General features: G+C 35.8%; 1 protein-coding gene across 2 annotated transcripts in view; it reads left to right on the top strand.

Annotated features, from left to right (window-relative positions):
* The window catches only part of SDCCAG8 (SHH signaling and ciliogenesis regulator SDCCAG8), a gene marked incomplete at its 3' end in the record, with an annotated part of 252,067 nt that overhangs the window by 91,458 nt on the left and 132,810 nt on the right, over positions 1–27,799 (top strand). For both annotated transcript variants that reach the window (XM_082663725.1, XM_082663724.1), the window contains exon 12: positions 602–718. In XM_082663725.1, coding sequence (XP_082519851.1) covers positions 602–718 — 117 coding nt within the window. The remainder of the gene's footprint in view (positions 1–601; positions 719–27,799) is intronic.

Below are 27,799 nucleotides of genomic sequence, written 5' to 3'. Positions count from 1 at the left end.
TGACTTTTAACTTTCTTAATTTAAATACATAGTATTGTGCATGGTAAGATTGACATAATCTGCAAAGCCTACGGTAAATACCAGCTGGGTAATACTCTACTCATAAATATTGATAATATAGTCTATTAGCAGAGAGAAAAATACCTTTATAAATTTCCTTAAATAAAAGCCTAACTGATAAAGAGTTTAAAGGAAAGTTTTTAATATAGAGTATCTGTATAACCATGACAATTTGAATGAATAATGACATAGCTTAATATTTTAATTACTAATTTTACCTAGTTAAAAGCAAGATGATAGTGCATTTTAGATAATATGCAATTGAAACTATTATTTTACATGAAAAATCTTGTATATATCATTTAAATTCCCTGGTTATGCATTTCTTTATCTGTCATTTGAAATTGTAAGACTCAATAACATCTGATACTGCCTCCACATCTTAACAGAATATATTGAATATGCTAATAGAAAATGCCATTCTTAGAAAAGTTCTATTGTGTTTTATTTATATGACCTCTAGGGGGCACCAAAAGATCTAATTGCAGGCCTTGCCTGGTAGATTCCAGCAGCTATTGATCTAGTTTTTATAATCTAACAGGTGTGTGGAGAAATGCGCTATCAATTGAATAAAACCAAAATGGAGAAGGATGAGGCAGAAAAGGAGCACAGAGAGTACAGAACAAAAACTAAAAGGGATCTTGAAATTAAAGATCAGGTAAGATTTGATACAAGCGTAACTGCAGCAATTAAAGACATAACTAATGTTTTTTTCTGAAATGGTTATGGTTTTATTCCTAAGTCATTCATTTCTATTATATTGTTTCTAACTAATGGAATGATCCAATTTTATACTGTTAAAAGAATTTCATCTACAGTTGCCTAAAATTATCACCTTTCACATGAAATTGTGCGAATACAACTGCATGCATATGAAATTACAATCTGACAGGTCATAAATATACATTTGGATATGTGTATCTATTACTTACAAAAGTAAAAGAAAATGTTCTAATGTTCATTTTGAACCTAAAATATATGTACATAAAGTTCTTTAAAGATGCCAACTTGAATCCAATTTTAAGTGAAAAAGTTTAAAATTTGTGAGATGAGATGAGTTGATATGTAAATATGTCAATCAAATTGATCGTTGGCAGAGTGAAACCAGTTTTAACTAAGATAACCATGAATACGTTTGCTCAGGAAACCTAAATACAGTAAAATTGGAAATGTTAGGAAAAAAACTGCTACTTACTTCAATTTCAGTTTGAACAGATGTTTTACATTATATCTTTGTTGAGATCATGTAGATACTTCAATTTTAATTGACAACATGGATAAAGTTTTTAGAGAGGCAGTTCTAATAGGCTGACTTTTGATTTTCTAATTTTGTTATAGTACAAAACATTGAACGCTTTCATTCTTTTTATTCAGTGAAAGCAGGTTGAGAAATCTATTCAATTAAAATAAGACTGAGTTCTCAGTGTCATTATTTTAAAGAAATCACTATGGTTTAAAAGTGAGTAGTCCTAAATAAATTTTTTTGAAATATATTTCTAGTTCAACACTTTTTACCGTATTTTCCAACATATCTCCCTTTCAACCCAATCAACTCTTCTATGCAAATGATGCAAAGACAATTGGGAAAAGTATTGAAAATGAAAGTGATAATGAAATTTAGTACAAAAAGTTTTTCAAGTTGTAGCTGAAATCCCTGGCATTAAATTAAAATCCAAACAACCAAAATCAAATTATGCTTTTGTATCACTATATTCAAAGTGTTCTAAAGAGTTTTAAATTTTCAGAAGAATTTTCCTTGTTAACATGTACAAATAATGAAACTGTTGATATTTCATTCCATCCAGTTGGGGGCGTGCCTGATAGTGGAATTAAAAATCCTTTCTATCAGGAACTGAAGATCTAGGATTACTAACCGACACAGAACTTTCCTTTTCTGATATATTATACGACTTTTTAAAAAAAGTATCATATTGGCATGCTCACGCATTATTATATACCTTTTCTGTTATTCTGTAGCATCTGCCAGCATAACATTTTGGACTAACTGGAAAAATACAGTAAGGCAGTGTCTCTGAGCTATTTAAAAATTACATTTTAATATTCTAGGAGAAAGAACACTATAGGAATAATAAGATTATAATATCCCTTGTAAATGAATAGCATGTGTAGAAGTATTTGCAATATTTGTCTTTTAGTGCTATATCTCATTTTAATTAACCACTAATGAGGTGGAGGCTAAAGTTGCAGGATTATAAAAGGAGCAGTTTTCATTTGTAAATATTTCCTGCTAAATAGTGAAACACTGACAGTTTTTATAATGATTTTAGTATTATTTTTAGATAGAGATGTGCCTTTTTAGGATGTCAGAGATGTGATGTGCTTATTAGTATTTTTTCTTGGACATAATTTGAGGAAATCTTATACGTATTCCTTGTAACTATTTTGTATTGAATAGACAGTTTCAAAAAAAAAGAAAGTAGTGGTGTCTCATTCCATTGATGATCTGGAGTAGCAAAGCAGCAATTGTTCTTTGGTCTTTCAGCCATGACCTGACCTTCTGTCTTTATGACTGAAGAGCTACTTTGCTTGGCCACCATCTGCACTCAAGAGAGAAATTTACATTTAACTTTTAAAAGCTGGGCATGTTGAATGTTTATCTGAAGTACCTATAATAATATAAAGCGTATTTTACTTTTAAAGTGTTACATATCATGCAATTCAGAATAACAAGAAGGCTATCTCTATGTTTACAAAAAAGGGGGGCTCCTTGTAATATAGTCATTTTATTTATATTTTTGTTAATCTGGCTTCTTACATTTTTAAAGTAGATGGGAACCTGTCAGATTGGAATGTGGTGAGAACAAGAGCTTTTTGATGTATACAAAATAGGGCAAATGGTTGACCACCCAAATCATTTTCCTTGTGACCCAAGCCTTGACTCTGGCATAATTAGAAGGAAAGGTTAGGAGAGTAACAATGGCAATCTCTTCCTCCCATTTTCTCCTTTTCTTTCTTTTTTTTTTTAATGTGTTAGGAACTGATGGGCGGATTATCCTTCCCATCAACTCCTTTGTATCTCTTCAGTTTAGAGAGCTCCTGTCAGCCTCAGAGGATGCTTCTCGCACTAAAAAAAAAAAAAAAAAAATAGACATTTGGTATGAAGGAGAATGAAAAATCTGTGCCCTGATTTTTATTAGAAATTTTTTGTAGGCAACAGTTATACATATACACACACTCCATTATGGGAATTTAAAGACATATATGAAGATAAAGAGACTATTATAATGAATTCCCACATCTCCATCACCTAGGCTCATCATTTTGCCAATCCTATTCCATCTACCTCACATTTTTTTCTCTCCTTCATCTTCACCTTCATTGTCATCTTCATCTTCTTTGTCATCTTTGTCATCCTTTTCTTCTCCATCTTCTCTTCCTCTTCCTCTTCTGTCTTCCCTCTCTTCTGCTTTTGCTGAAGTATGTAAAGCAGATCTCAGACATTGTGTTATTACCCATAAATGCTTCAGTGTGCATCTACGAAGGATTTTTTTCACAATCACTATGTCATCATCATACCTAAAAATATTAATAATTCTTTAATATCCTATAATGCCCAACCCATATTCAAATACCATCTCTACAGTGTTTGTTTTACAGTTAGTTTATTCAAATCAGGGAAACCTACGTTTTTGTATGTTAGAATGTTATGGTGTTACCTTCTTTAATAGGAAATAAAGGGAAATCTTAGAAAAGTTTCAACTTTCTTTGTTGTTATCAATAAATTTCATGCATAATGTTTTGATTGTGCTTTACATTTATAAAGTACCTCATCACCATTCTAAGGAAATGAGTTAATCCTGTAGCAAACTGTCTGAAGGAAATGGCTACCTTGCAGCAACCCCAATCATCATATTCTGAAAGGAGGCCCTTAGTCTGAAATCCAAAATACATAATTAATTTCAGAGCCTTACATTCAACATTTAGGAAGACTGCAGGAAACCTGTTATTACCCTGGCGGTATGAAGGTTAGCTGACTCTGAAATGAGTGATGCATAAGTGGAATTTTCTTTATTAGCTTCCATTTTGGTAGATGAGTCTCAGAAGATGATTCTTTACAGCCCCTAATCTTTGATCAGGGCCTAGTACCAAATGAAAACACAGGGCCCTTTGTTCAAAAAGCAGGAAAAAAGTGATGTTAAAGGTACTGAATTACAAAACGTTTTCCTTTCTCCTGCAGGCAGCCTTTCCTCTCTCTCTCTCACTCTCTCTCTCTCTCTCTCTCCTCTTCTCCCTCTTCCTCCCTCCCTCTGAATGTCGTGGTGTTTTTATTTGCTATTTAATGTTGGACTCCCTCCAGCACAGGGATATTCATGGTGGGGGGAACGCAGACCCCCATAGGTGCCCCATGACTGAGTGTACAGATGAATCCATGGTTTCTAGGTTCTCCATGTCACTAGCCACAGAACCCATACACCATGCCCTGGTGGGGAGGGGAGAGAGTCAGTCTTCTCCATCCCAAGGTGGTCAGCTGGGCAGCCCCCTAGAGACTGCAGCCTCCACACAGGGAGACACTTGGTACAGGGGTCAGAGTGGGCAGAGGCTCCATGCTGAGTCCGTTGAGTGTGCTGTAGTGCTTCCAGGCGGGAGGAGGGATAGTCAACTCCATGTCCTACCCTCAGGCATTAGGGGTGTACACACTCAACCCAACCTTTCCCAGGCTCACATCCAGGCTCTTGCCAGAGGTAAAGGATAACGGCAGAATGAATGCCTCCCCCTAACACTGCCATGACCTGGTCCCACCCAACATGGAGAGCAGCAAGGTCCCAAGGCAGGGGCCAGGAAGAGGAAGCTGGAAGGGAACAAGTGTCCAAGAAGTGCCCCAGGGCTGCCATGAGTCAGTGGAGAGACAAGACCACAGATGTGAGTGGGGCTTCCATTGTACCATCAGACTTCACCTATAAAACACAAATTCCAATATAAAATCATTAAGAATTTTAAGACGTTGACCACAGAGCATTAAACTGCAAGTTCAGGGCCCTTCTAAACACAGGGCCCTGTATGAGCACACTGATCACATGCCCAAGAAGCCACCATGGCTATGGGGATAGGCAGACAGAGATTTGGTGTGCTAACGCACACATATATACTCCTACTTACATATGCAGATATGAGTGTGTGTTTAACATGCACAGGTGTCCTGTATCTGTAAAAGAAGGCTGGCCAGCTACAGAGTATGGGCCAAATCTGACCTGCAGTCTGTTTTTACAAATAAAGTTGTAGAAGAGGACAGCGACACTCATTTGCTGATGTATTGTCTACGGCTGCTTTCCTGCTACAAAAGCAGAGCTGAGAAGTTGTGGCAGAGACCCCATAGCCCACCATGACTGAAATACTATCTGAGCCTTTAGAGAAAAAGCTTGCCAACCCCTGCCCTGAGTATAAAGATAAAACTTTGTTTCCCCTGCCCTGCTAGAGTGTGGAGTTCTAAGATTGAAGACTTATCAATCTTAAATTATAACTTAATGGTTTTAGAGTATTTTGAAATACAGAAAACGTGCCTGATCCCTGGTCTCTTAATCATCTAATGGCATCAGCAGGTGAATATATGATTGGTTATAGTCTTATTATCTTATTATTAGTGGCACATGGCTTAAAAACTGGCTTGGATGAGAACACACATATACATAAATAAATTGTTTTATATTACAACATTTTTAGGTTGGTTCAATTTCTTTCAGAGATAAAAAGACTTTCTTATCAGTATTGTGTAATTTATAACTTTGGAGTTGTGGCTAATACTGAGTAGGAAACGTTGAAGTTCAAAATTACCTGAAGGGGGTAATCAAAGCAAATATTTAAGGCTAGAGCACATACACAAAAGAAATAGATCAGAAAATTTTGGCTAGAAAATTAGCACAAAAAAAGGTTTGAGTGTTGCTCGTACCTACAGCAGTATGACGCCACACTTTAATGCTGACATTAAAAAATGTGGACTGTATCAACACAGGAGTTATTTCCTAAGTTCAGTTGAATGAATTAGATTGTTGGGAGTAGTACAGCTATTTTATATGGCTTTGTGTAAATATGAGAGGAAGCCCAACACGTCCTAAAGGTTAAGTCCTACGTAAGGCCAGAGAAATAAAAGTAATAAAGAAAAGTTGAAGAATTGTACCTTTCTACTTAGAGAAGACTAAAGCATTGCTTCACTGTCTTTAAGGACTTGACAGATAATTTCAAGGAGAAAGTTAAACACCTGTTCTCAGTCTTTAGTATGGATAGAATAAGAACAAAGAGATTTAATCACAGCAACTGGAAATCACAGCAGCCTGAAATAACTTTCTGACAGTAAGAAGATTGAAATAGATTGCTACAACAGGCCATGGAAGTTTCTTCCCTGAAATTTTTAGTTTTAAACGGTAGCAGTAATATGCTTTACCTAAAGACCCAGCTAATGGACCTCTGAGGTCCATTGTCTTTTATTTGATTCTGGAAACATCCTAGGAATATTTCACTGTATGTGTTAAACTGGCTAGTAGTGATATTTGTCTTTTCTACTCGTAATTTAGCAACTACAGATTAAAGAAAAATCCTGTTCGTCTCTGTTCTCTCTTATGTGTCTTTAATGCTGTATACACTCTTCAGAAGGCTTTTGGGGAATATATTGAGATAATGGATGGCTTCTGAGAGCTAGATTTCAGAAACTATCCAACTACCACCTGCAGTCTCACTTCTATCTCTAAAAAATGACTGGGATTGGGCCACTTGGGCATGCCGTTAGTACATGTAATCACTTGGTCCTGGTGATGACAGAGTTGCTCTCCAGTGTTCTTCACACCGTCTTTCAGTGCTGGAGGCTTAGCACATTCGTTTCCCTGCTTCTCACTCAGACCACAGCCATTCGAGAGGGCTTGGCCTGCCCAGACCAGAATGCTAGGCACTGTGGGGTGATAACTAGAAGACCCAGGTCCTGCCCTTAGGGGGTTTATATTCTAGTTTAAGAGACAGAGTACACATTTGAACATGCCTTAAAAATACTTGCAAAGTAGCATATCGACAAGTGCAAATTAATGTAGTGTGAACTTCATGCTGGCTACAGCCCATAAGAGGGAGAATCTGGTTCCATGTGTGTGATGCAATAAAGCTTTTTTTTTTTTTAAATAGCATCTTCCCTAAGTATGCCCTAAAGCATTGTTCATCATACTTAGATAAATTTGTGTTCTTATCACAGGCTAACCAAGAATTCTGAGAAAATTCTTCACCCTGGCATATGTCTAATAAATCAGCTTCTTTTGTTCTTGTGCTGTGTAATGCTTGAATGGAACAAATAGGATTTCATAAATAATTTAAAATATCTCCATTTTATAAAATGTTATCAACTTACTATTTTTCTAAAACACCAAATAAAGTTAATTTCTCCGTTTAAGATTATAATTATGTTTGTAAGGTCAGAAAATTAGCAGTAAAAAATTGAGTTTGATTTTTTTGAACAAAGAAACAGTTCCAAATCAATCCAGTGAATAATACCAAGTTGCAGATCCTTGGGACATTTAGCATTAGTAACTTTAATAATGATTTGGGCCATGGTTTTAGGTGGCAGTATATGTATATCTCATTCATAAAACCACCATGGAAATTCGTATGTTCAAAAAAGTCATTTGATTTTCCAGCAAAGATGATGATGCTATTCACCATAATAATATATTTTTAAAAAAATCAAATATGCACAGAAACAATATATATGAAAGTAGCAATATAGGGCTATTTAGAGATAAAGGCACAAATAAGAAACAAAACAAGCCATTTTAGAAATAATATACCTTATGGGATAAATATTTAGAAATAAATGTGTGCCTTTGGATAGGAATATAAAACTATAAAGTGAAGTCAAGAAATATTTTTGTGTTTTAAGGAAGTCATAAGATTCATCAACTATTGGTCCTAAAGAAATACAGTTTTTGCCGTGTTTCAATTTCAGTGGATGATTCATATTTCGGTCCTTAAAAAATTTGTGCATGCTTATTTTGACCTTAAAAGTTGACCCAGCCTTCTAACCTTACCGGTTATCTTCTCTGATTACCAAGTCTGCAATTATGGTGACTACCAGGTGGCAGCAGTTCTTTGAATATGTTTCCATGCAGGCCGGCAAACTGAGTGGTATTAGACATAGGACAGCTACAGATGCTTTTTTTTAAATAAATATTAGTACCAATATCCAGTATAAATATTACTAATTACTACATATGTATACATTTAAAAAAATATTGTATAAACATAGACACATTCACAGAAGCCAATAATTCCACCACCCAACAGAGCAAATTGTTTTCATTTTTCTGTTTTACCTTCTACTTTTTGTCCATATGCATATATAATATTTTCAAGTAGTAAACATAGCATAGATGTAATTTTGGTTTTTGCTTTTTCCACTTAACAATATCTTAAGCATTTTATGTGTTGCTGCCTTCTCTTCATAGATCACTTTAATATGGCCATTTACATGTACTTTCAAAGGAAAGTGATAAGTCATATTTTGAAGAGAACAGATATGTTATAAATTTAGAATCCTTTTGCCCTAAGTTTCACTCGTTTTTTTGTTTAACTCAATAACCATATATTGCATGCACTATGCTGGCCTAGAATGAACTTCTGTTCTTAAAAAAAGGGAGTATGTAAGACAGGTTTGCAAATAAATATATGTCAAAGAACATAATAACTATCATTAGCAAACTACCGAAGGGTAAGATGATTTAGGAGAAGGAGAGAGGACAAACTTGAAGGATGGTAAGGATGTTGCCCACCATAGATGGGAGACGAAGGCATTTAGGTTGGAAAATGGCAGCTTGAGCAAAGGAATGGGGATAGGCGCACAGGGGAAGGAGGAGGTGTTCAAGGAATGCATGTGTCTTTTGATTCCATAGCATACTTGTATCACTGACCTCAGTATCTCAAGTGCCACGTCTCTGTTATAAAAGATTGCCCATAGAAAAAAGTCTTCTGTAAGGTTCAGAATCCCAAGTAATTGCCTACTTATAACATGCTGCATGTCTTACAGTCAGGCACAGAAGTCATATTATATTTTGGGAATATTTGCATAAGTTTTTCGTTTCCTTTGTAGTGTTTTCTATGTAATGAGACAGTTTTAAGATTTTCAACATCATTTTCAGATGACATACAGCAAAGTGTCATCTTATTAACAGTGTTAGAATCAAGTAGGATTAGTTTTCTAGAAATAAAAGAATTGACAGTTACTTTAACGATTTGTAGAAGATTTGCACATGACTAATAATGGAAGGTGAAACACAGAGTGTACAGGGTAGTATTTTACCTGTGGACTGTGAGTCCAAAGACTTGATTTGACTTTTCAGCTAACTTCCTGAGCAAACCTCTCAGAGCCTCATTTTCTTTCCCAGTGAAATGAGAAGCTTGGATAAGTGAAAGCTAAGGTTTTCTTTATGTCTAAATGCCTGTGTTTTCAGAAACATAGGAAATATTTCTCTGTTGTTCTTACTTATGAATTAAGTATTAATAAAATCAGTAAAATTACATGGAGTCTCAAGTGTCATTCCAAATTTCCCATTCACTCTGATTTTATAAAAATGACACTTCTGTTATGATAAGAATGAAATTTTACTGTCATCAATTTTAGCTTATATTCTTTTCATTATGATGAGTAGTAGAACAATAAAACATCTAGCCTTTTAAACAGTTGAATTTAATTACAAGATAGATACCATTTAATCTGCAATAAGGATTAAAGTCCTAGTCTGAATTAAGAATGAAGGTCTATTGGAAGGATTTTAGGCAACAGCAAACTGCCCAAGATAGTATTTTGGAAGAGTAGTCACTTTTCAGGAAGCCTGCAGAATTAAATACCCTTAGTCAGAGTTTCGTATCTGTGTGAACCCATGACCCCTGGGAATAAATTGGTAACTCCTTTGGAGAAAAATGGCATTAATAGTTAATGATTTCACTTTCAGTTTTTCCTTGGTGCTCTCATAAATACAGCCATGGAGTGAAATGCTGTGGCAATTCTGGATCTAGATGACCTAGAATATGATCATATTTTTTTGTATTTTGATTTTTTAATCATCAGAATGAGAACAAGTTTTTAATTCTCTTGGAGATTTCACATATCCCTGGCATGTTCCCCTGACCCTCACTGGAGTACAATGTGAGAGGCTGCCCTAGACATAGATTCTAGATATAACTGCAGGCTGCTCATGACTATTAATAAATTGCAAGATGTTTAGATTTTCATGCTACTATTCTTAAGAGATGGTCAAGGTAATTTAACCCTTCTTGGTGTTAACATCTATATTTAAGTGGATCACTTACAGTAACATTTAGATTTTAAAGAAAAGACAAGAAAGCAGCAGTGTCCTTATTTCTGACCTGCTTTCTGACTTCCCTGAGAATTTTTGGCATTCCCTGTGGAGAATAGAAAATTCTTTTCTGTATAGAATCTCTCTACTTACAACTGAAGTTCTGATATTCATTCATATTCATCCTGTCTCTCTTTCTCTCTTCTTCCCCTCCACCCCCTGTCACCACCGCGCCCCCCCCCCCCCAGCCATGGTAATAAAACATGCAAGTAATAGCATTGGCCTGGCTTCAGAAGTCATTAGTCAACTGTGGTTGAAAGTTCCCCATAAAGTACAAGGGAATGCTCGTGTCTTAGAGAGAGTGGCAGCCAAGGAAAAGGGGGAGGTGAAAACTTTTAGGGAAATCTTAAGAAGATGGAGGAGAAAGAACTGTTGAATTCTTTGACATGAAAGATTGTCCCATCATTGCAAGTACTACCTTTTCTTTTAGGTCCTTCTTTCACTTGTTCAGAATTATCTGCATAGAAATCTGAATTCACTCATTTAAAAAAAATTATTGAAATATAGTTGATTTACAATGTGTTAGTTTCAGGTGTGTGGCAAAGTGATTCAGTTATATATATATATATATATATATATATATATATATATATATATATATATATATATAAAACTACATATATAGTTATATATAGATTCTTTCCCATTATAGGTTATTACGAGATATGCTATACAGTAGGTCATTGTTGGTTATCTGTACATGTAGTCGTATGTACATTTTAATCCCAAACTCCTAATTTATCCCTCCCCCGCTTTCCCCTTTGGTAACCATAAATTTGTTTTCTATGTCTGTGAGTCTGTTTCTGTTTTGTAAATAAGTTCATTTGTATCATTTTTTTAGCTTCCACATATAAACGATATCATATGATAATTGTCTTTCTCTGTCTTACTTCACTTAATATGATAATCTCATCCTGAGAGGTAATTGTCATATCCTAATTTGAATTAGAAACTTTAGGGTGTCATTTTCAACTTGTCTCTACACTTAACGTTTATCATAGAAAAATAGGGCTGGGGCAGTGTTTCTTCCCTAAGTAATTGAAAGTCCACTGTGTGTACAGTGATTGAAGCTGTTTAAGGGCTTATATATCAAGAGCCAGATGTTTTGGTCTAAAAGGGATTTAGGCAAATGGATGAATCAAATATCTATTTATATATTTAAAAATCTAAGGACAAATATCTTTGTGTGTGTGTATATATACAGATATATGTATGTATGTGTGTATATATATATAGATATAGATATATGGCACATATATCTCACTAATACATAATATAAGAAGTGTGACTTACTGATAAGCAGGCTTTTCTTGAGCAGAGCCTGAAGTCTCTAAATGCTGAATTTAGGATACCTTTGACTTACTTCATCAGCCAGGAGAGAACAAAGGACTCTTGAGTTGTTCCAGTTATAAAAACAAGAAAAGGAGAGTAGAGGAAAAGGAAAAAAACAAAGTAGGAAGAGAAAATGAGAAAGATTTTAGAAGGCATTCTAAAGACATTTACACTAAGAACAACTGGGCTTTCACCTCTATTTACTGTTTCACATTCAACTATAACTTAGAAGGGGCCAACATGACCACAGATCCATCATTATATTCTATCCGTATTTTCAGGAGGGATCCATAATCATGGATTTTTTTAAACTGTAATTGCTATAGCTCCTTTTCGCCACCCCCGTTTCCCCCAACCATTGCTGGTTGTTAAGAGTAACTTAATATAGCTTGGCATTTTTCAGAAGATGCTTTCTAACCACATAGCAATAAAATTCATGAAGGTAATTTTTATCTTTAGTCTCCCTTGTTTCAGTGGCTTCATATGAAGGATCAAAGGGAGGACATCAGATAGTAAAGGGCAGTAGCTTGGTGGGTACTGAGAGCCAAAAAGACTTTAATGACTTAGTTTGGCCCCTTCATTTCATAAATGATTAGACTGTGAGTAAGCTGAGAGTTAATACCTCATTTTAATGCATTCATTTATCTAACTAATAGTTACTGGTAACCTATTAGGTGTCACTAACAAATAGGTGCTGGGGTTGCATTGAAAAATAAGATATATGTATTGCTCATACAACTCTTATGGTCTGGTGAGAAAGTTGAATGTGATAAGATGAGGGCTCAGTGGAAGGGTAGCTTACTTTGGTGGGAGAGAATTCAAAAAGATTTTACACAACAGTCAATCAGTTTTCAACATCGAAAATAAGAAAGTTCAATGGGTGAAAAATAGTTTTTCAACTAATGGTGCTGGGAAAACTGGATATCCACATGTAAAAGAATGAAGTTGGGCCCCTACTTTATATTATATATAAAAATTAATTCAAAGTAGATAGAAAGATGTGACTGTATGAGCTAAGCTTACAAAACTCTTGGAAGAAGACAGGCATAAATCTTTGTGAACTTGGACTAGGCAATGGTTTTCTTGGATATGACACCAAAAGCATAAGCAACCATAGAAAAAAATAGATAAATTGGATATCATCAAAATTAAAAACTTCTGTGCTTCAAAGGACATCATCAAGAAAGTGGAAAAAAGCCCCACAGAATGGGAGAAAATTTTTACAAATTACCTATCTGATAAGAGACTTGTTACTAGGATGTATAAAGCAGGCTTACAGTTTAATAATAAAAAGATAAACCATTTCCAAAGCAGGCAAAGAATCTTCATAGATACTTTTCCAAAGAAGATATACAAATGGCAAATAAGCACATGAAAGGATGCTCATCATCATTAGCTATCACAGAAATGCAAATCAAACCGAAAATGAGATACTACTTCACACCTGCTAGGATGGCTATAATCAAAAAGATAGATAATAACAAGTGTTGACGAGGATGTGGAGAAATTGGAGCCTCACACTGCTGGCAGGATTATAAACTATGCAGCTGCTTTGGAAAATAGTCTGACAGTTTCTCAAAAGTTACCCCGCAATTCTACTACTAGGTCTATACCCACGAGAAATGAAACATGTCCACACAAAAACATGTTCATGAGGGACATCCCTGGTGGGTCAGTGGTTAAGAATCCACCTGCTAATGCAGGGGACACGGGTTCAAGCCCTGGTCCGGGAAGATCCCACATGCCGTGGAGCAACTAAGCCCATGTGCCACAACTACTGAGCCTGCACTCTAGAGCCCGCGAGCCACAACTAGTGAGCCCGTGTGCCACTACTACTGAAGCCTGCATGCCTAGATCCTGTGTTCCGCAACAAGAGAAGCCACCGCAATGAGAAGCCCACACACTGCAACGAAGAGTAGCCCCTCCTCAGCGCAACTAGAGAAAGCCCGCAGGCAGCAACAAAGACCCAATGCACCCAGAAATAAATGAATAAATTTATTTTTAAAAAAACATGTTCATGAGTGTTCATATCAGCATTATTCATAATAGCCCCAAACTGGCAACAACACAAATGTTTTTCAACTAATAAATGGATAAATAAAATGTGATTATCTATATCTATGTCTATACAGCTATATGTTGGCAATAAAAAAGAATGAGGTACTGATACATTCTGCAACATGGCTGAAATTTGAAAACATTACGCTAAGTGAAAGAAGCTTGTCACAAAAGACAACATATTGTATAATTTATATGAAATGTCCAGAATAGGCAAATCTATAGAGACAGAAAGATTAGTAGATGCTTGGGCTGAGTGGGTTGGGGGCAAATGGGGAGTACTGCTAATGGGTATGGAGTTTCTTTTGGGGTGTTAAAATGTTCTAAAATTGATCAAGGTGGTGGTTGCACAACGCTGAATATACTAAAACACATTCAACTATATACTTTAATGGGAGAGTTGTATGTAAATTATGTCAATAAAGCTGTTATTTAAAAAAAAGATTCTACCATTAAATTCATATATCAACCTAGTCTGGAGGGGAATAGAGAGAGTGGGAAGGGAAGGCCATTCAGGCAAAAGGGACAGAATATGCAAAGACACTGTTCCATATACACCTGGAGGGCAAAAGGAGGCATAAGAGATGAGGTAAGAAACACTGAGCCCCAGAAAACTATTATTTGCCAGAAGTGTCTGTAAACTACTATGAAGTCAGAGTCCATATATTATTCATCATTGTATGCCTGGTATCCAGCTCAGAGAAGGCCTACCGTAAGTTTTATCTGTTAGTTCAATGAATGAGTAAATGAATGCCTGAGTGAACTAAAGAATGAACTTTAAATAATTAGTAATAGTACCTAAACTAGATGACAGATCCTCTAACTCTTAGTTTACCTTTGTTGTGCTATATCAGGCAGAAAGTTTTTTTAAAGTTTTTACTTTTATACAATTCAAAAGGTTACTTTCCATTTACAGCTATTACAGAATATTGGCTTTATTCCCCGTGTTGTACAATACGTCCTTGAGCCTACCTTACATTCAGTAGTGTGTACCTCCCCCCCCCCCACACCCCTGCATTGCCCCCGCACTGGTAACCACTAGTTTATTCTCTATATTTGTGAGTCTGCTTCTTTTATGTTATATTCACTAGTTTGTTGTATTTTTTAGATTCCACAAATAAGTAATATCATACAGTATTTGTCTTTCTCTGACTTATTTTACTTAGCATAATGCTTCCATGTCCATCAGATTTCATTCTTTTTTATTCCATTGTGTGAATATGTATATATATATATACACATATGTACCACATCTTTATCCATTCATCTGTTAGTAGACACTTAGGTTGTTTCCATGTCTTAGCAATTATAAATAATGCTGCTGTGAACATTGGGGTGCATGTATGTTTTCAAATTGGTGTTTTTGTTTCTTTCAGATATATACCCAGGAGTGGAATTGTTGGGTCATATGGTAGTTTTAGTTTTAACTTTTTGAGAAACTTCCATATTGTTTTCCACACTGGCTGCACCAATTTATATGCCCATCAACAGTGTACAAAGGTTCCCTTTCCTCCACATCCTTGCCAATATTTCTTATTTGTAGACTTTTCGTTTATAGCCATTCTTACTGGTATGAGGTGTTATCTCATTGTAGTTTTGATTTGCATTTCCCTGATAATTAGTGATGTTGAGCATCTTTTCATGTGCCTCTTAGCCATCTGCATTTCCTCTTTGGAAAAATGTCTATTCAGTTTTTCTGCCCATTTTTTAATTAGGCTGTTTTTTTTTTTTTGATGTTGAGTTGTATGAGCTGTTTATATGTGTTGGATATTAATCCTATATTGGTCATATCATTTGCAAATATGTTCTCCCATTCAGTAGCTTGTCTTTTCATTTTGTCAATGGTTTCTTTTGCTGTGCAAAAGCTTTTAAGTTTAATTAGGTCCCATTTGTTTATTTTTGCTTTTATTTCCTTTACTTTAGGAAAAGGAAAAAAAATCTAAAAAAATATTGCTGCGATATATGTCAAAGAGTGTTCTGCCTAGAAAGTTTTAAAATCAGGATGAAAATAACTTCTTTTATAATGATATTTATATTTCAGCAATTATATTTGTTTAAAGTGTTTGATCTGTCTTTTTATATGCTGCCATTCTGGTAGGTGTATAATGATATCTCATTGTGGCTTTAATTTGCATTTCCCTAATGATTAATGATATTAAACATCTTTTCAGATGCTTGCTTGCCATCCCTATATCTTCTTCCGCTATATCCACTGCTATACTCTAGCTCAAGGTACTATCATTTTCACCAGTGTTATCGTAGTAATGTCCTAATTGGCTTCCTTTTTTCTGTGCTTCAACCCGTTTTAGTCCCTTCACAGAGAGCAGAGACAAATCTTGTCCCTCTTCTGATTGCAACTACCAGTGGTTCTCTACCTTAGTCGTGGTAAAAGCCAAAGTCCCCACAATTGATCTACAAGATACTGCACAGTCTGGTCCACCTGTTACCTCTCTGCCCCTCATCTCCTACTTTTCTCCTCCATCACTCTGCTCTAGCCACATTGGCTTCCTTGCTGTTCCTCAAACACATCAGATACAATCCCACTTCAGGGCCTTTGTTCTTGCTATTCCCTTTGCCTGGAACACTGTTCCCTATGATAGCCTTATGGATCACTAGCTTAATGCCTTCAAGTAATTGCTTTCATATTTCCTCTGTGAGCCCATCCCTGGCCACCTTATTTTAAATTGTACACCACTCCCCCAGTACTCTCTTTCCCCTTTCTGCTTTATTTTACTCCACATCTTCCTCATTTATTGTGTTATCTGTTTTTTCCTTGCCATGATATTAGCTTCATGAAGTCATGTCCCCCCTCAGTCCATACACAACATATTAGCAAAGGCAAATGTGAACTGAATCATGTTGTTCTTCCATTTAACAACTTGGAGTGTCTTCCCATTTGCATTTAGAAATATAAATCCAAACTCTTTTCCATAGCTTACCAGGCCCTGCATAATCTGATCGCAATTGTCTTAACATCTACTCTTCCTATCTGCTTTTCTTTTCTGCATTCACTTGAGCCTCATGGTTTTCCTTCAGCTTCTCAAAGATGCCAAGGCCTTTGGACAAACATCTGCCTTATATGTTCTTCTTCACTCTTCCTGTGCTTAACCACCTCTTTCTCTTTCTTTGGTTTCTGCTTAAATGTCTTCACTTCTCTAACTATTAATGTGTATCCCCTTGCACTGCTCCATTATTCTCTCAAAGTACCTTGTTTCCTTCATAGAACTTATTATAATTTTTTTTTACTTAAAAATATCTGTCTTTTTCATTGGAATGTAAGTTTGAGGTCAGAGACTCTTACTTGTCACATCCACTTTTGTATTCCAGTGCTTCAGTGCCTAGCATACAATTAGGGTCCCAGGAACTGGATGGGTGGGTGGTTAGGTAGCAGGAAGTTCAGACCCTGAAAGTAGATTGCCTAAAGTCAAATTCTCACCTTAATATCTACTACCTGGTGAACTTGGTCAGATTACTTAATATATCCAAGCCTCAGTTTTCTTTTTTTTTTTTTTTTTTTTGCCATGGCTCACGGGCCCAGCCGCTCTGCGGCATGTGGGATCCTCCCAGACCGGGGCACGAACCCGTGTCCCCTGCATCGGCAGGCAGACTCCCAACCACTGCGCCACCAGGGAAGCCTCCAAGCCTCAGTTTTCTTATCTGTAAAATGAGGATAGATAAAATTACCACTTTATAGTGTTTTGTAAAAACCTTGAGGTAATAATCTCTTAGCCCAGTGCATGACATTAATAAGTGATCTATAAATATTAATAATTATTATTTTTACTAATGCTGTTATGATTATTATTCACATTCTATATCCTCATTTCTCTCTCCTGTGTTCTATTTTATCTAGTTGCTTTAAAGAGTCATGATGATAACTAAATATGATATTTTTGGTATGACCTCAGTAGTACATAGAAGTGGAGCTGTCATCTAAGCTTATATTAATCTAGCTTCAGAGCCAGTTATCATTTGGGTTATGTGTTTATCAAACATGTCTCATTGTGAACTCTTAGTGAGCTTAAATTCAGTTAAAGCCTCTAATGGCATAAGTCTACTGCCCTACAATTGGGCAGTAAATACAGATATTTGCATTTGTCTCTCTGAAACTTGATCACTTTAGTTTGGACCTATGGTGTCAGCTTGTCTGAACCTTTTTGGACTCTGTTTTTAACATTTCACCATAATAAATTAGTCCTCTCAGGTTTTTGTCACAGGCAAATTTGATCATTGTATCATTGGTGTCCTCTTTAAAGTCAGTGGATTAAACAGTATAACATGAAAGGCAGGGCAGAGCCCTGCAACCTGTTGCTGAAGACTTCCTTATAGCTTGGTATTTTCCATTCTGCCTTCCGTATGATTTTTTTTAACTGATGTGTTTGTTTTCCTGTTTAAGATTCAGACCATTTACCTTCTTCAAAATAATTCTAGTCAAATCAAAAAATATTTACTTTTGTACCTACTATGTACAGTTAGTGTGCTTAGGTACCACTGAGCCATGTGACAGAAGATTACAGTGGTGGCAAATTGTGAAAAATTAGGCATGGGTGGCTAAGAAATCAAAGTGCCTTTGTAAACATGGAGCGGATTATTAGTTGGCAGGATTTAAACCTGTGCTGGGAAACTCCCAAAGGAAGGGGAATGGGCCTGCCTGGAATTCTAATTTCTTCATCTAAATAATCTGGATAAATGGACTAAATTGGAAATTTAAGGAATTAGAGTCTACAAAATCATTTTTCTGAGATTTCTTCTATTGATTCTGTTGACCTACTCTCATTTTTAAAAGTATTATGTCCATATACATATATCAAATCATTATGTTGTACACCTGAAAGTAATACAATGTTATGTGTCAATTATATCTCCATACAAAAAAGTGTTCTGTCCTAATCATTACCCTATATTTATCTGTTTTATACCTATTTCATTTTCCTCTATGAAAATGAGTGAAAGCAAGAATTATGTGTTTTGTAATTGTCACAGCATACAAATTCAGTACTGCATATGAAAGTGTTTTCTAAGCTATGAAAAGTTGTATACATACATAGAGCTTTTATGATTGAATAAATGGTCAATAAATTGAATAGATGGATTTACTCCTTTGTATGTGGATGCTATTAATTTGAATCATACTCCAAATATTTATTAACTAAAGCATCTACTTTACATTGAAGGCTTCTTGCCAAAATTAGTTAGAAGATATAGGTGATTTTAGAGTTAAAGCTTAGTACAATGAATTCTTAAGTTCCCCAAATAGTATTTTACAGAAATATTTACATAATCCACAGCTAAAGTGAATTTTCTAAAAACTCCCTGTAAGGTGAGATTACGTACACCCTGTCTCAGTACAGAAGGATTTTTTTTCCAAACAGTTTTGTCTCTAAAAATAAACCTAGTTTTGTTATTAATATTATTATTTTTTTGCGGTACGCTGTCCTCTCACTGTTGTGGCCTCTCCAGTTGCGGAGCACAGGCTCCGGACGTGCAGGCTCAGCGGCCATGGCTCACGGGCCCAGCTGCTCCGCGGCATGTGGGATCTTCCCGGACCGGGAAACGAACCCGTGTCCCCTGCATCGGCAGGCGGACTCTCAACCACTGTGCCACCAGGGAAGCCCTGTTGTTATTTTAACAACAAAATTTTTTGCTGTTTCCTCTTCACATAAGAACATCTCATTAATTTTGGTGAAAATCCTCCAACAAGATAAGATTAAATTGTCCAGTTTTCCAGTGGAAGAGGATCCATTTTGTGTTGCGAGCTAGGTAGCAGCAGAGAGGTGAGTTGAAGACAGACATGCTGTTTCAGTGGTCAGAATATTTTGAATCCAAGTATAAACGTTCAGGGAAGAGCCTGTAGGTCTGAATGCTCTAGGAATGCTTTCAGTAATGTTCCACTTCTCTTACTCTTTAGAGTTTTAGAGCCAGAGCATTGATATGATGTTCTCTGTAATCAGGTACACCAAGGAGTAATAGAAACTGTGTCGGTAGAAAGAGAGGTGACCTCACAGAGGTCCAGTGATTTTGTATGGGAAAGAACAGGAGCTGTGTTCCATCATCTGTACTGTTAAGTGTCCAGACTCCTTGGATAGGGGTTTCCTTTTCTCAGTCATATGGAACTGATTTAGTAAAAAATTAAAATGATTTCCTATAAAATAAAATCATTCCATTTGAATGGAATCTCAAGGGAGATCTTGAATAGGTTTGAGCTTTTCTTGGTTTGAGAGAACAGAAATATTTTGTACTAAACAGTAATGTTGATAAAAATAAAATCCAATAAAATATATTTTTCCCTAAATTAAGAAATGATGTATATTGTCTTATGAAACTAGCTTTTTCAAAAGGGGGTCTGAGTCTTAAACTTGTTCTGATTGTCAGAGATTGACAGAATTTAACTAATAAGAGAATACATAGAGCAAAAAGGAAAACTTCTTGTTGAATAACAGTTGTCAGAGAAGAAACAGATGATATGTTTTCTTTATTGCATTTAAAAAATTAATTATTGCCAGTAGAAGCTTGTTTGTGCTCATAACTGGGTTAGCTTTGTGGTTTGGCATTATTCCATGTTTGAAGGGAACTAGGTATGGACGAAGAGCGTGAAGCCTGGGTTCGAGTCCAGTTTAGTGGGCCTCAGTGGGTCATTCAACCTCACTGGACCCCAGTGCTCTCATCTGTAAAAGGAGGGGATAGATAAAGATGATAATTGAGGTGCCTTCTATCTTTAACTGTGTTCTTTTTTAAAGGCCTGTGCCTTTATTAAACAAAATCTTGATGTAAACAGGGGAGTTAAACTCCCAAATGTTTTAGGGTCCTTTTGGTTGGAACACATTTTTGTAGAAGAAATACAGCCAGCACAATATTTAAGGAAGAGGAATTTTATTTGATAAATTAAAAATGTACCCTGGGGCTTCCCTGGTGGCGCAGTGGTTGAGAGTCCGCCTGCCGATGCAAGGGACACGGGTTCGTGCCCCGGTCCGGGAAGATCCCACATGCCGCGGAGCGGCTGGGCCCGTGAGCCATGGCCGCTGAGCCTGCGCGTCCGGAGCCTGTGCTCCGCAACGGGAGAGGCCACAACGGTGAGAGGCCCGCGTACCGCAAAAAAAAAAAAAAAAAAAAATGCACATTGAAGTCTTGAAAGTTAGGTGCAAAATAGCCCAAAACCTATCTTGTATTTTCCCTTCAGGAATCAGAATATTTAACCAATATTTTTCTGACAACTCCTATAAAAGCAACATTGATTATAAGAGTTTTAATTTGTTCTAGTTGCAAAATAATAAAAATGTATACAGCATCTGAGACAAAATAGTTATGCCAGCATTCCCTGTTCTTCTAGGTAAGAATAAATGGGCTAATTTATTTTTACACAATTTTTAATGGCTGATAAAATAACTGAAAAATCATGCTTATTATTGGAATAGGAACAGCTTTATTTAATTTTTTTTTTTGGAAATTGTGATTTTGTAGTTGTCAGTACTTTTATATCTACTCTGAAAACTTTTTGGCTTTGAAAAGTATACTTGAATATTATATTGGTATCCCTGTAATGATAGTATCTGAAAAAATGCTACACTTAAAAATAAAATACTACATTTAAAGCATTAAAGGAAAATATAGGAAATTATTGAAATTCCACATTGCACTGAACTTTATACTGCAATTCATGTAAAGTAATAGTCTCAATTTTGAAAAAAACTATTTAATTTGGGATTATAAATGACATCCTTGATGTCTTTTAAATATTTTTAATCTCATAATGAGAACCTGACATCATTGTAAATACATTTAGTAATAAAAAGATATTTTATAAACCATAAATACATAACAAACTTCACATATTTAAATTTACTTATAATGTTTCTGGTGGCAAAATCAGATATAATTTAGAATTAGCAGTATTTTCAGTTCACTTAAATTTATTTATCTTTATAGATAGATAAATAAATATAAAGATATAAGGATATCTTACTTGAAAATGCCTTTCATTCTCTTGTTTATTAAAATTGTTTTAGTGTGGTTTTATATTTACTCTTATTTTTTATTTGTGTTTAGTCACATTTCTACACATAAAGAATGCTGCAATATCAAGAACACTGTAATTAGTAGTGGACAATATGACCAGTTATTGTAATCATATATTCTAATGTATTTTATTTTTTTTAACATCTTTATTGGAGTATAATTGCTTTACAATGGTGTGTTAGTTTCTGCTTTATAACAAAGTGAATCAGATATACATATACATATATCCCCATATCCCCTCCCTCTTGCGTCTCCCTCGCATCCTCCCTATCCCACCTCTCTAGGTGTTCACAAAGCACCGAGCTGATCTCCCTGGACTATGCAGCTGCTTCCCACTATCTATTTTACATTTGGTAGTATATATATGTCCATGCCACTCTCTCACTTTGTCCCAGCTTACCCTTCCCCCTCCCCGTGTCCTCAAGTCCATTCTCTACGTCTGCGTCTTTATACCTGTTCTGCCCCTAGGTTCTTCAGAACCTTTTTTTTTTAATTTATTTTTAGATTCCATATGTATGTGTAGCATACAGTATTTGTTTTTCTCTTTCTGACTTACTTCACTCTGTTTGACAGTCTCTAGGTCCATCCACCTCACTACAAATAACTCAATTTCATCTCTTTTATGGCTGAGTAATATTCCATTGTATATATGTGCCACACCTTCTTTATCCATTCATCTGTTGTTGGACCCTTAGGTTGCTTCCATGTCCTGGCTATTGTAAATAGAGCTGCTTCTAATGTATTCTAAATTGAATTATTCTATTGGAAAATATTCACAGCTTTAATATACAGAGCTATAAGGAACAAAATTATACCCGAAATGTAGTAATATAATCTGAAAATTATGGGTAGACTTCATTTAACATGAATCCTGGAGCCTTAATATTAATGCTTGTAAGACATTTTCTGCTATAAATTTTTTTTTGGATAGGGACCACTTTTAAAGTCTTTACTGAATTTGTTACAGTATTGCTTCTGTTTTCTGTTTTTTGTTTTTTGTGTTTTTTTTTTGCGGTACGCGGGCCTCTCACTGTTGTGGCCTCTCCCGTTGCAGAGCACAGGCTCCGGACGCGCAGACTCAGCGGCCATGGCTCACGGGCCCAGCCGCTCCGCGGCATATGGGATCTTCCCAGACCGGGGCACGAACCCGCGTCCCCTGCATCGGCAGGCGGACTTTCAACCACTGCGCCACCAGGGAAGCCCCTGCTATAAATTTTTATAAGAACTAAACAAGAGTATGGCAGTAATTTCTGTTATTTACCATAGCCCAGATGATTATAAATTTGAGGAGGAAATGATATAACAGTTTAGATGTATCACTGGGTTTGCTTTTTAATCAAAATGATAGGAAATTAGTTTAAATTTTAATAGTTATAAAGGACAAGAAAGACAGAGTGAGATGAAGAGTAGACAGATTGGATATATATTTGTAATTGGCCACCTGGATTACGTATATAATCCGGGTTATATATATAATATATAATATACATACTATACAATGTCTGGCACATAGTAGGTACATAGGTACTCAAAAATATTTATTCTGTTGAACTGAGGGGTTGGGAAGGAATTGTTTAAGGGGGAATAAAGTAACAGTTTGTTTTCCTAAATTGGAATTATTTTATTTTATTTTTACTTTGGTTGGTTTTCTCAATTGGTAATAAAACTATTTTTCAAATGGTGATAAAAGTCAACTAACTGTATTGAACATTTGAGCTTGCAGTAACTATTTGTAGATTTTTTTCTTTAGTATTTTTTTTTATCTTCCAGTTTTTGTACTTATTAGATTGTTCCTCTTTCATCAGAGAGGAAAGCATATCAAATAAATTTTTTGGTCTTTGAAAACACCAATCTTTTTATATAAAGATGCCTCATCAGAAAAGAGAACTTCCTGTTTTTAATACAGTTCATTTTGAGAGGAACAACTCCAGGTTTATTTTTCTTTTGAATATACTTATTGTAGTTAGCAAAATACTTTTGAAGTGTCTTCAAAAGGATTGGGTTAGAGTTAGGTCTAACATTTTTTTAACATGAATTACTACTATTAAAAAAATTGTGTTAATTTGTTAGGAAATGCAAGTCAAAGACTCCTTTGCATTGGTGACTTTTACCTCAGAAACAGTGGGGTTATCTTCCCTGACCACCCTCTCCTGCCCCTCAACCAAAGGACCATGGCCCCAATTCTCAGGAAAGAATGGAAAGAGTCATAGTTTATTCTTGGCTTTTTTTTTTCCTAATGTCTTATTTATCTTATAACTGGAAGTTTTTACCTTTTGACCACCCTCACCCATTTTGCCCACCCCCACATTCCCCACCTCTGGCAACAACCAGTCTTTTCTCTGAGTCTATGAGTTCGTTTTTTTTTCAGATTCCACATATAAGTGAAATCATACAGTATTTGTCTCTTTCTGTCTTACTTAGTTTACTTAGGATAATGCCCTCAGGTCCATCCATATTGTCACAAATGGCAGGATTTCCTTTTTTATGGCTGCATAATGTTCCATTGTGTGTGTGTATGTGTGTGTGTGTATGTGTATACCACATTTTCTTTATCCATTTATCTGTTAATGGATTCTTAGGTTGTTTCTGTGTCTTGGCTGTTGTAAATAATGCTGCAATGACCATGAGGGTGCAGATATCTTTCAAGATAGTAATTTCATTACCTTTAGATAAATATACAGATAAGAAATTGCTCAATTGTATGGTAGTTCTATTTTTAATCTTTTGAGGACTCTCCATACCATTTTCCATAGTGGTTGCACCAATTTACATTCCCATAAAGTCAGTTTTATATTTTAACATTTTAAATGTAAAATGGTTTCTCCTTTTATTAAATTGGAATGTTACATACATTGGTGACATAAATTTCCTTCTAGAAAATAAGGAGCCAAACAGTTATTTTTTGAGCCTTTCTTTGTTTTAAAAGTTATAACACGGGTGGTTACAGCATATTAAAGGATTTCCTTCATAAGTACACAGGAATTTAGACCTGCATTAGTCTTTTTAGTTATATTCTCTCCACAAAAAAACATTACAAGACTGTTTAAATGTCCCCATGCAACATTTTAAGATATGTGCAGTAGAATAGATGTACAACTGATCCATTCAACCTCTAGAATGTTTATAAAGAACTAAAATTATGTATGAGCCCATTGAAATAAATTCTACTACTGAAATAAACTCAGCATATTTCACTGTAGTGTCATGACAATTCAGGAGGGGGTTATGCTCTAAATTTAATTGGAAAAGTAAAGGTCAAAATTACTTTCTAAAATCTTTTAAATCACTCATAATTTACATAGTCTACATAGATTTGTATGTATTGATTTTATATGTGTTGAGCCATATATTCCTACCACATTGGAGACATTCATACTGTTTCTCAAAAACTTTTTTGTTTTTGGCTGCACCAGTAGGTCTTGCGGGATCTTAGTTCCCTGACCAGGGAATGAACCTGGGCCCTCAGCAGTGAGAGTGAGGCATCCTAACCGCTGGACCACCCTCAAAAACTTTAATTCATATCATTTTATTTTTATGTTTGGGACAGATTACTGTTTATTCAGACAGGGACCAGATATAAACAAGTTAGCTTGTGTTTGAGAGCTCATGTGTATGAAATATATATTTGTTATATGAAATTATACTTAGTGTGGTGGGATGCTCATACTGTGAGAGGTACACATGCATTTTGACTGATGAAGGGCTCAATAGATTCATGTCTCACCCTTCATATTCATTCCAAGATGTCCACTTAATGAGTTGAATGGTATTCAGAGTCACTTACACTTCCATTTCTTTCTTGCTGTTAGACATTGCAACTCCATCATATATTCCTGTTGCAGTAATGTTAACTCTCAGCCATCTGATTCTATGATCATAATGAATGAAAACAAGGATGAAATGTACCACACAGCAGGGCAATGTGAGATTGCATCCACTGAGGGCCCTTGACATCAAACTATAGAGCAGAAACAGGGGAGGTTCCAGGTAGAAGATGAAGAATTCAACTCAGAGGTATACCTGGGTAGGTGGCAGGTATACCTCTGAAGTGGTAGATTCTTTCTTATCATCATGATAGATGGCTATCATTTTTAGTGCATCTCTTGATACATTTTCTGGTATTGAACCAATGCAGAATTTATTCTCAGACCATTTTAACTCCACATCATTGATAGATGCTGACCATGTGGTATGGTCAGCAATTAGCAGATTTATATAAATTTAAAGAATCTTCCATCTTCCTTTATAAATTTAAGAATCTTCCATTTACTTCAACTTTGTGTTCTTTAACTTCACTTCTTTTTACCCACAGTGTGGGGTCTTTTGTATCCCATTTGATCTGTGACCTGCAACTAGCTCTTAGTCATGTTCATAGCAACCGAACAACATTTTTGCAATGCATCATTTCAAAAATTTATCACCTCTTTTTTATGGCTTTCCAACAGTTACATCTTATTTCAGATTTTACCTCATCCAGAATCATCTTAATCCTCCTTTGTATTTCCAACAATACATAAACTCTTAACATCAGCAGACATAAAAGGCCAAGATCTCTCTCTCCATGGTGTTTACAGTGTGAATGTGTAAGCATATGATGATTTGAATGTTGTTACTACTGCACCATTTTAGAACACTGAAAGAACATAGTAGAATAGGGGACAAAAAAAAAAAAACCCTCAGTTTCTTTTTTTATAAATTTATTTATTTTATTTATTTATTTTTGGCTGCATTGGGTCTTCGTTGCTGCACGTGGGCTTTCTCTAGTTACGGCAAGCAGGGGCTACTCTTCATTGTGGTGTGTGGGCTTCTCATTGTGGTGGCTTCTCTTGTTGTGGAGCACGGGTTCTAGGTGCACGGGCTTCAGTAGTTGTGGTGCACAGGCTCAGTAGTTGTGGCTTGCGGGCTCTAGAGTGCAGGCTCAGTAGTTGTGGTGCACAGGCTTAGTTGCTACCTGACATGTGGGATCTTCCTGGACCAGGTCTCGAACCCGTGTCCCCTGCATTGGCAGGCGGATTCTTAACCACTGCACCACCAGGGAAGTCCAACACCTCATATTTTAAAGAAAAAAAAATTATAGACTTTATGAGTGGCCTGATATTTTGTCTGTGATGAGAGGGCAAAGCAAGCCCTTTCTCTACTCCTAGCAAGCATAAAGCATTGATTAAACCAGCCCAAAAAAGTAGTGCTATCACCTCAGCTCTTTTTTGTATACTGACCACAGAGCTGCAATGATTCTTATTTTTGCCCATGAATTTTCTGCCATCACAGAACAGCAATGTAAGCTTGGTTTAACCAAAAAGTCTGCTGTATTGTCACAATGTAACAGAATCAGCTTTGTATCAGGTGCCTTAAATTCTTTTCTTCTTTAGATACATACTTTTAGAAAGGCATTTCTTTTTCTGCCATAGATCCATGTCATCTGTTTTGAAAACTTGTTTTGAGAGCTATTGTAGCTCTAAGGAAGTGCTTCTGAGTATGTGATCAGTTGATGCCACTTCTCTTATCATTAAGGAAAGAAAAAAAACCTTTTATTAAAATTATTTAAAGAATATTTGCTTAGAGTAAGAATTGATTTAGTAACCAAACACTGAAAAGTTTCACCAAAATGTTACATACTGTATTGGGGAGAATAAAAGGTCAAGCGCCATGTTGACTTTCATGCTGTGTGGAATCTTTGTGATTTAAACTTTGGGACCTGAGACTAAGCACATCCAAACTCCACTTCCTCAAGGCTACCCCTAAAGTCTCATGGGGAAATGCTTCTTCAAAGTGAATCTTGGCCAGCGCTTTGCAAATTGAGAGCCTTGTGTTTGCTAGTGTGACGTTTGATCCCAGCCATCTGAGTTAATCTTCTCCCAGTGTCTGTCTGTGTCTTCTCCCTATGCCAAATTGCAGGCCAAGAGGTTTTAGAAAGCACATTGTGTCATTTTTTTCTTCATCTTCTGTTACATCCAGAAGGTTTGTGTAGGGAGACAATATACTGTATAGTGAAA

This window comes from Grampus griseus, assembly GCF_964374135.1.
Source record: "Grampus griseus genome assembly, chromosome: 1".
NCBI lineage: Eukaryota > Metazoa > Chordata > Mammalia > Artiodactyla > Delphinidae > Grampus > Grampus griseus.
This window is presented reverse-complemented; position numbering and strand designations above follow the sequence as displayed.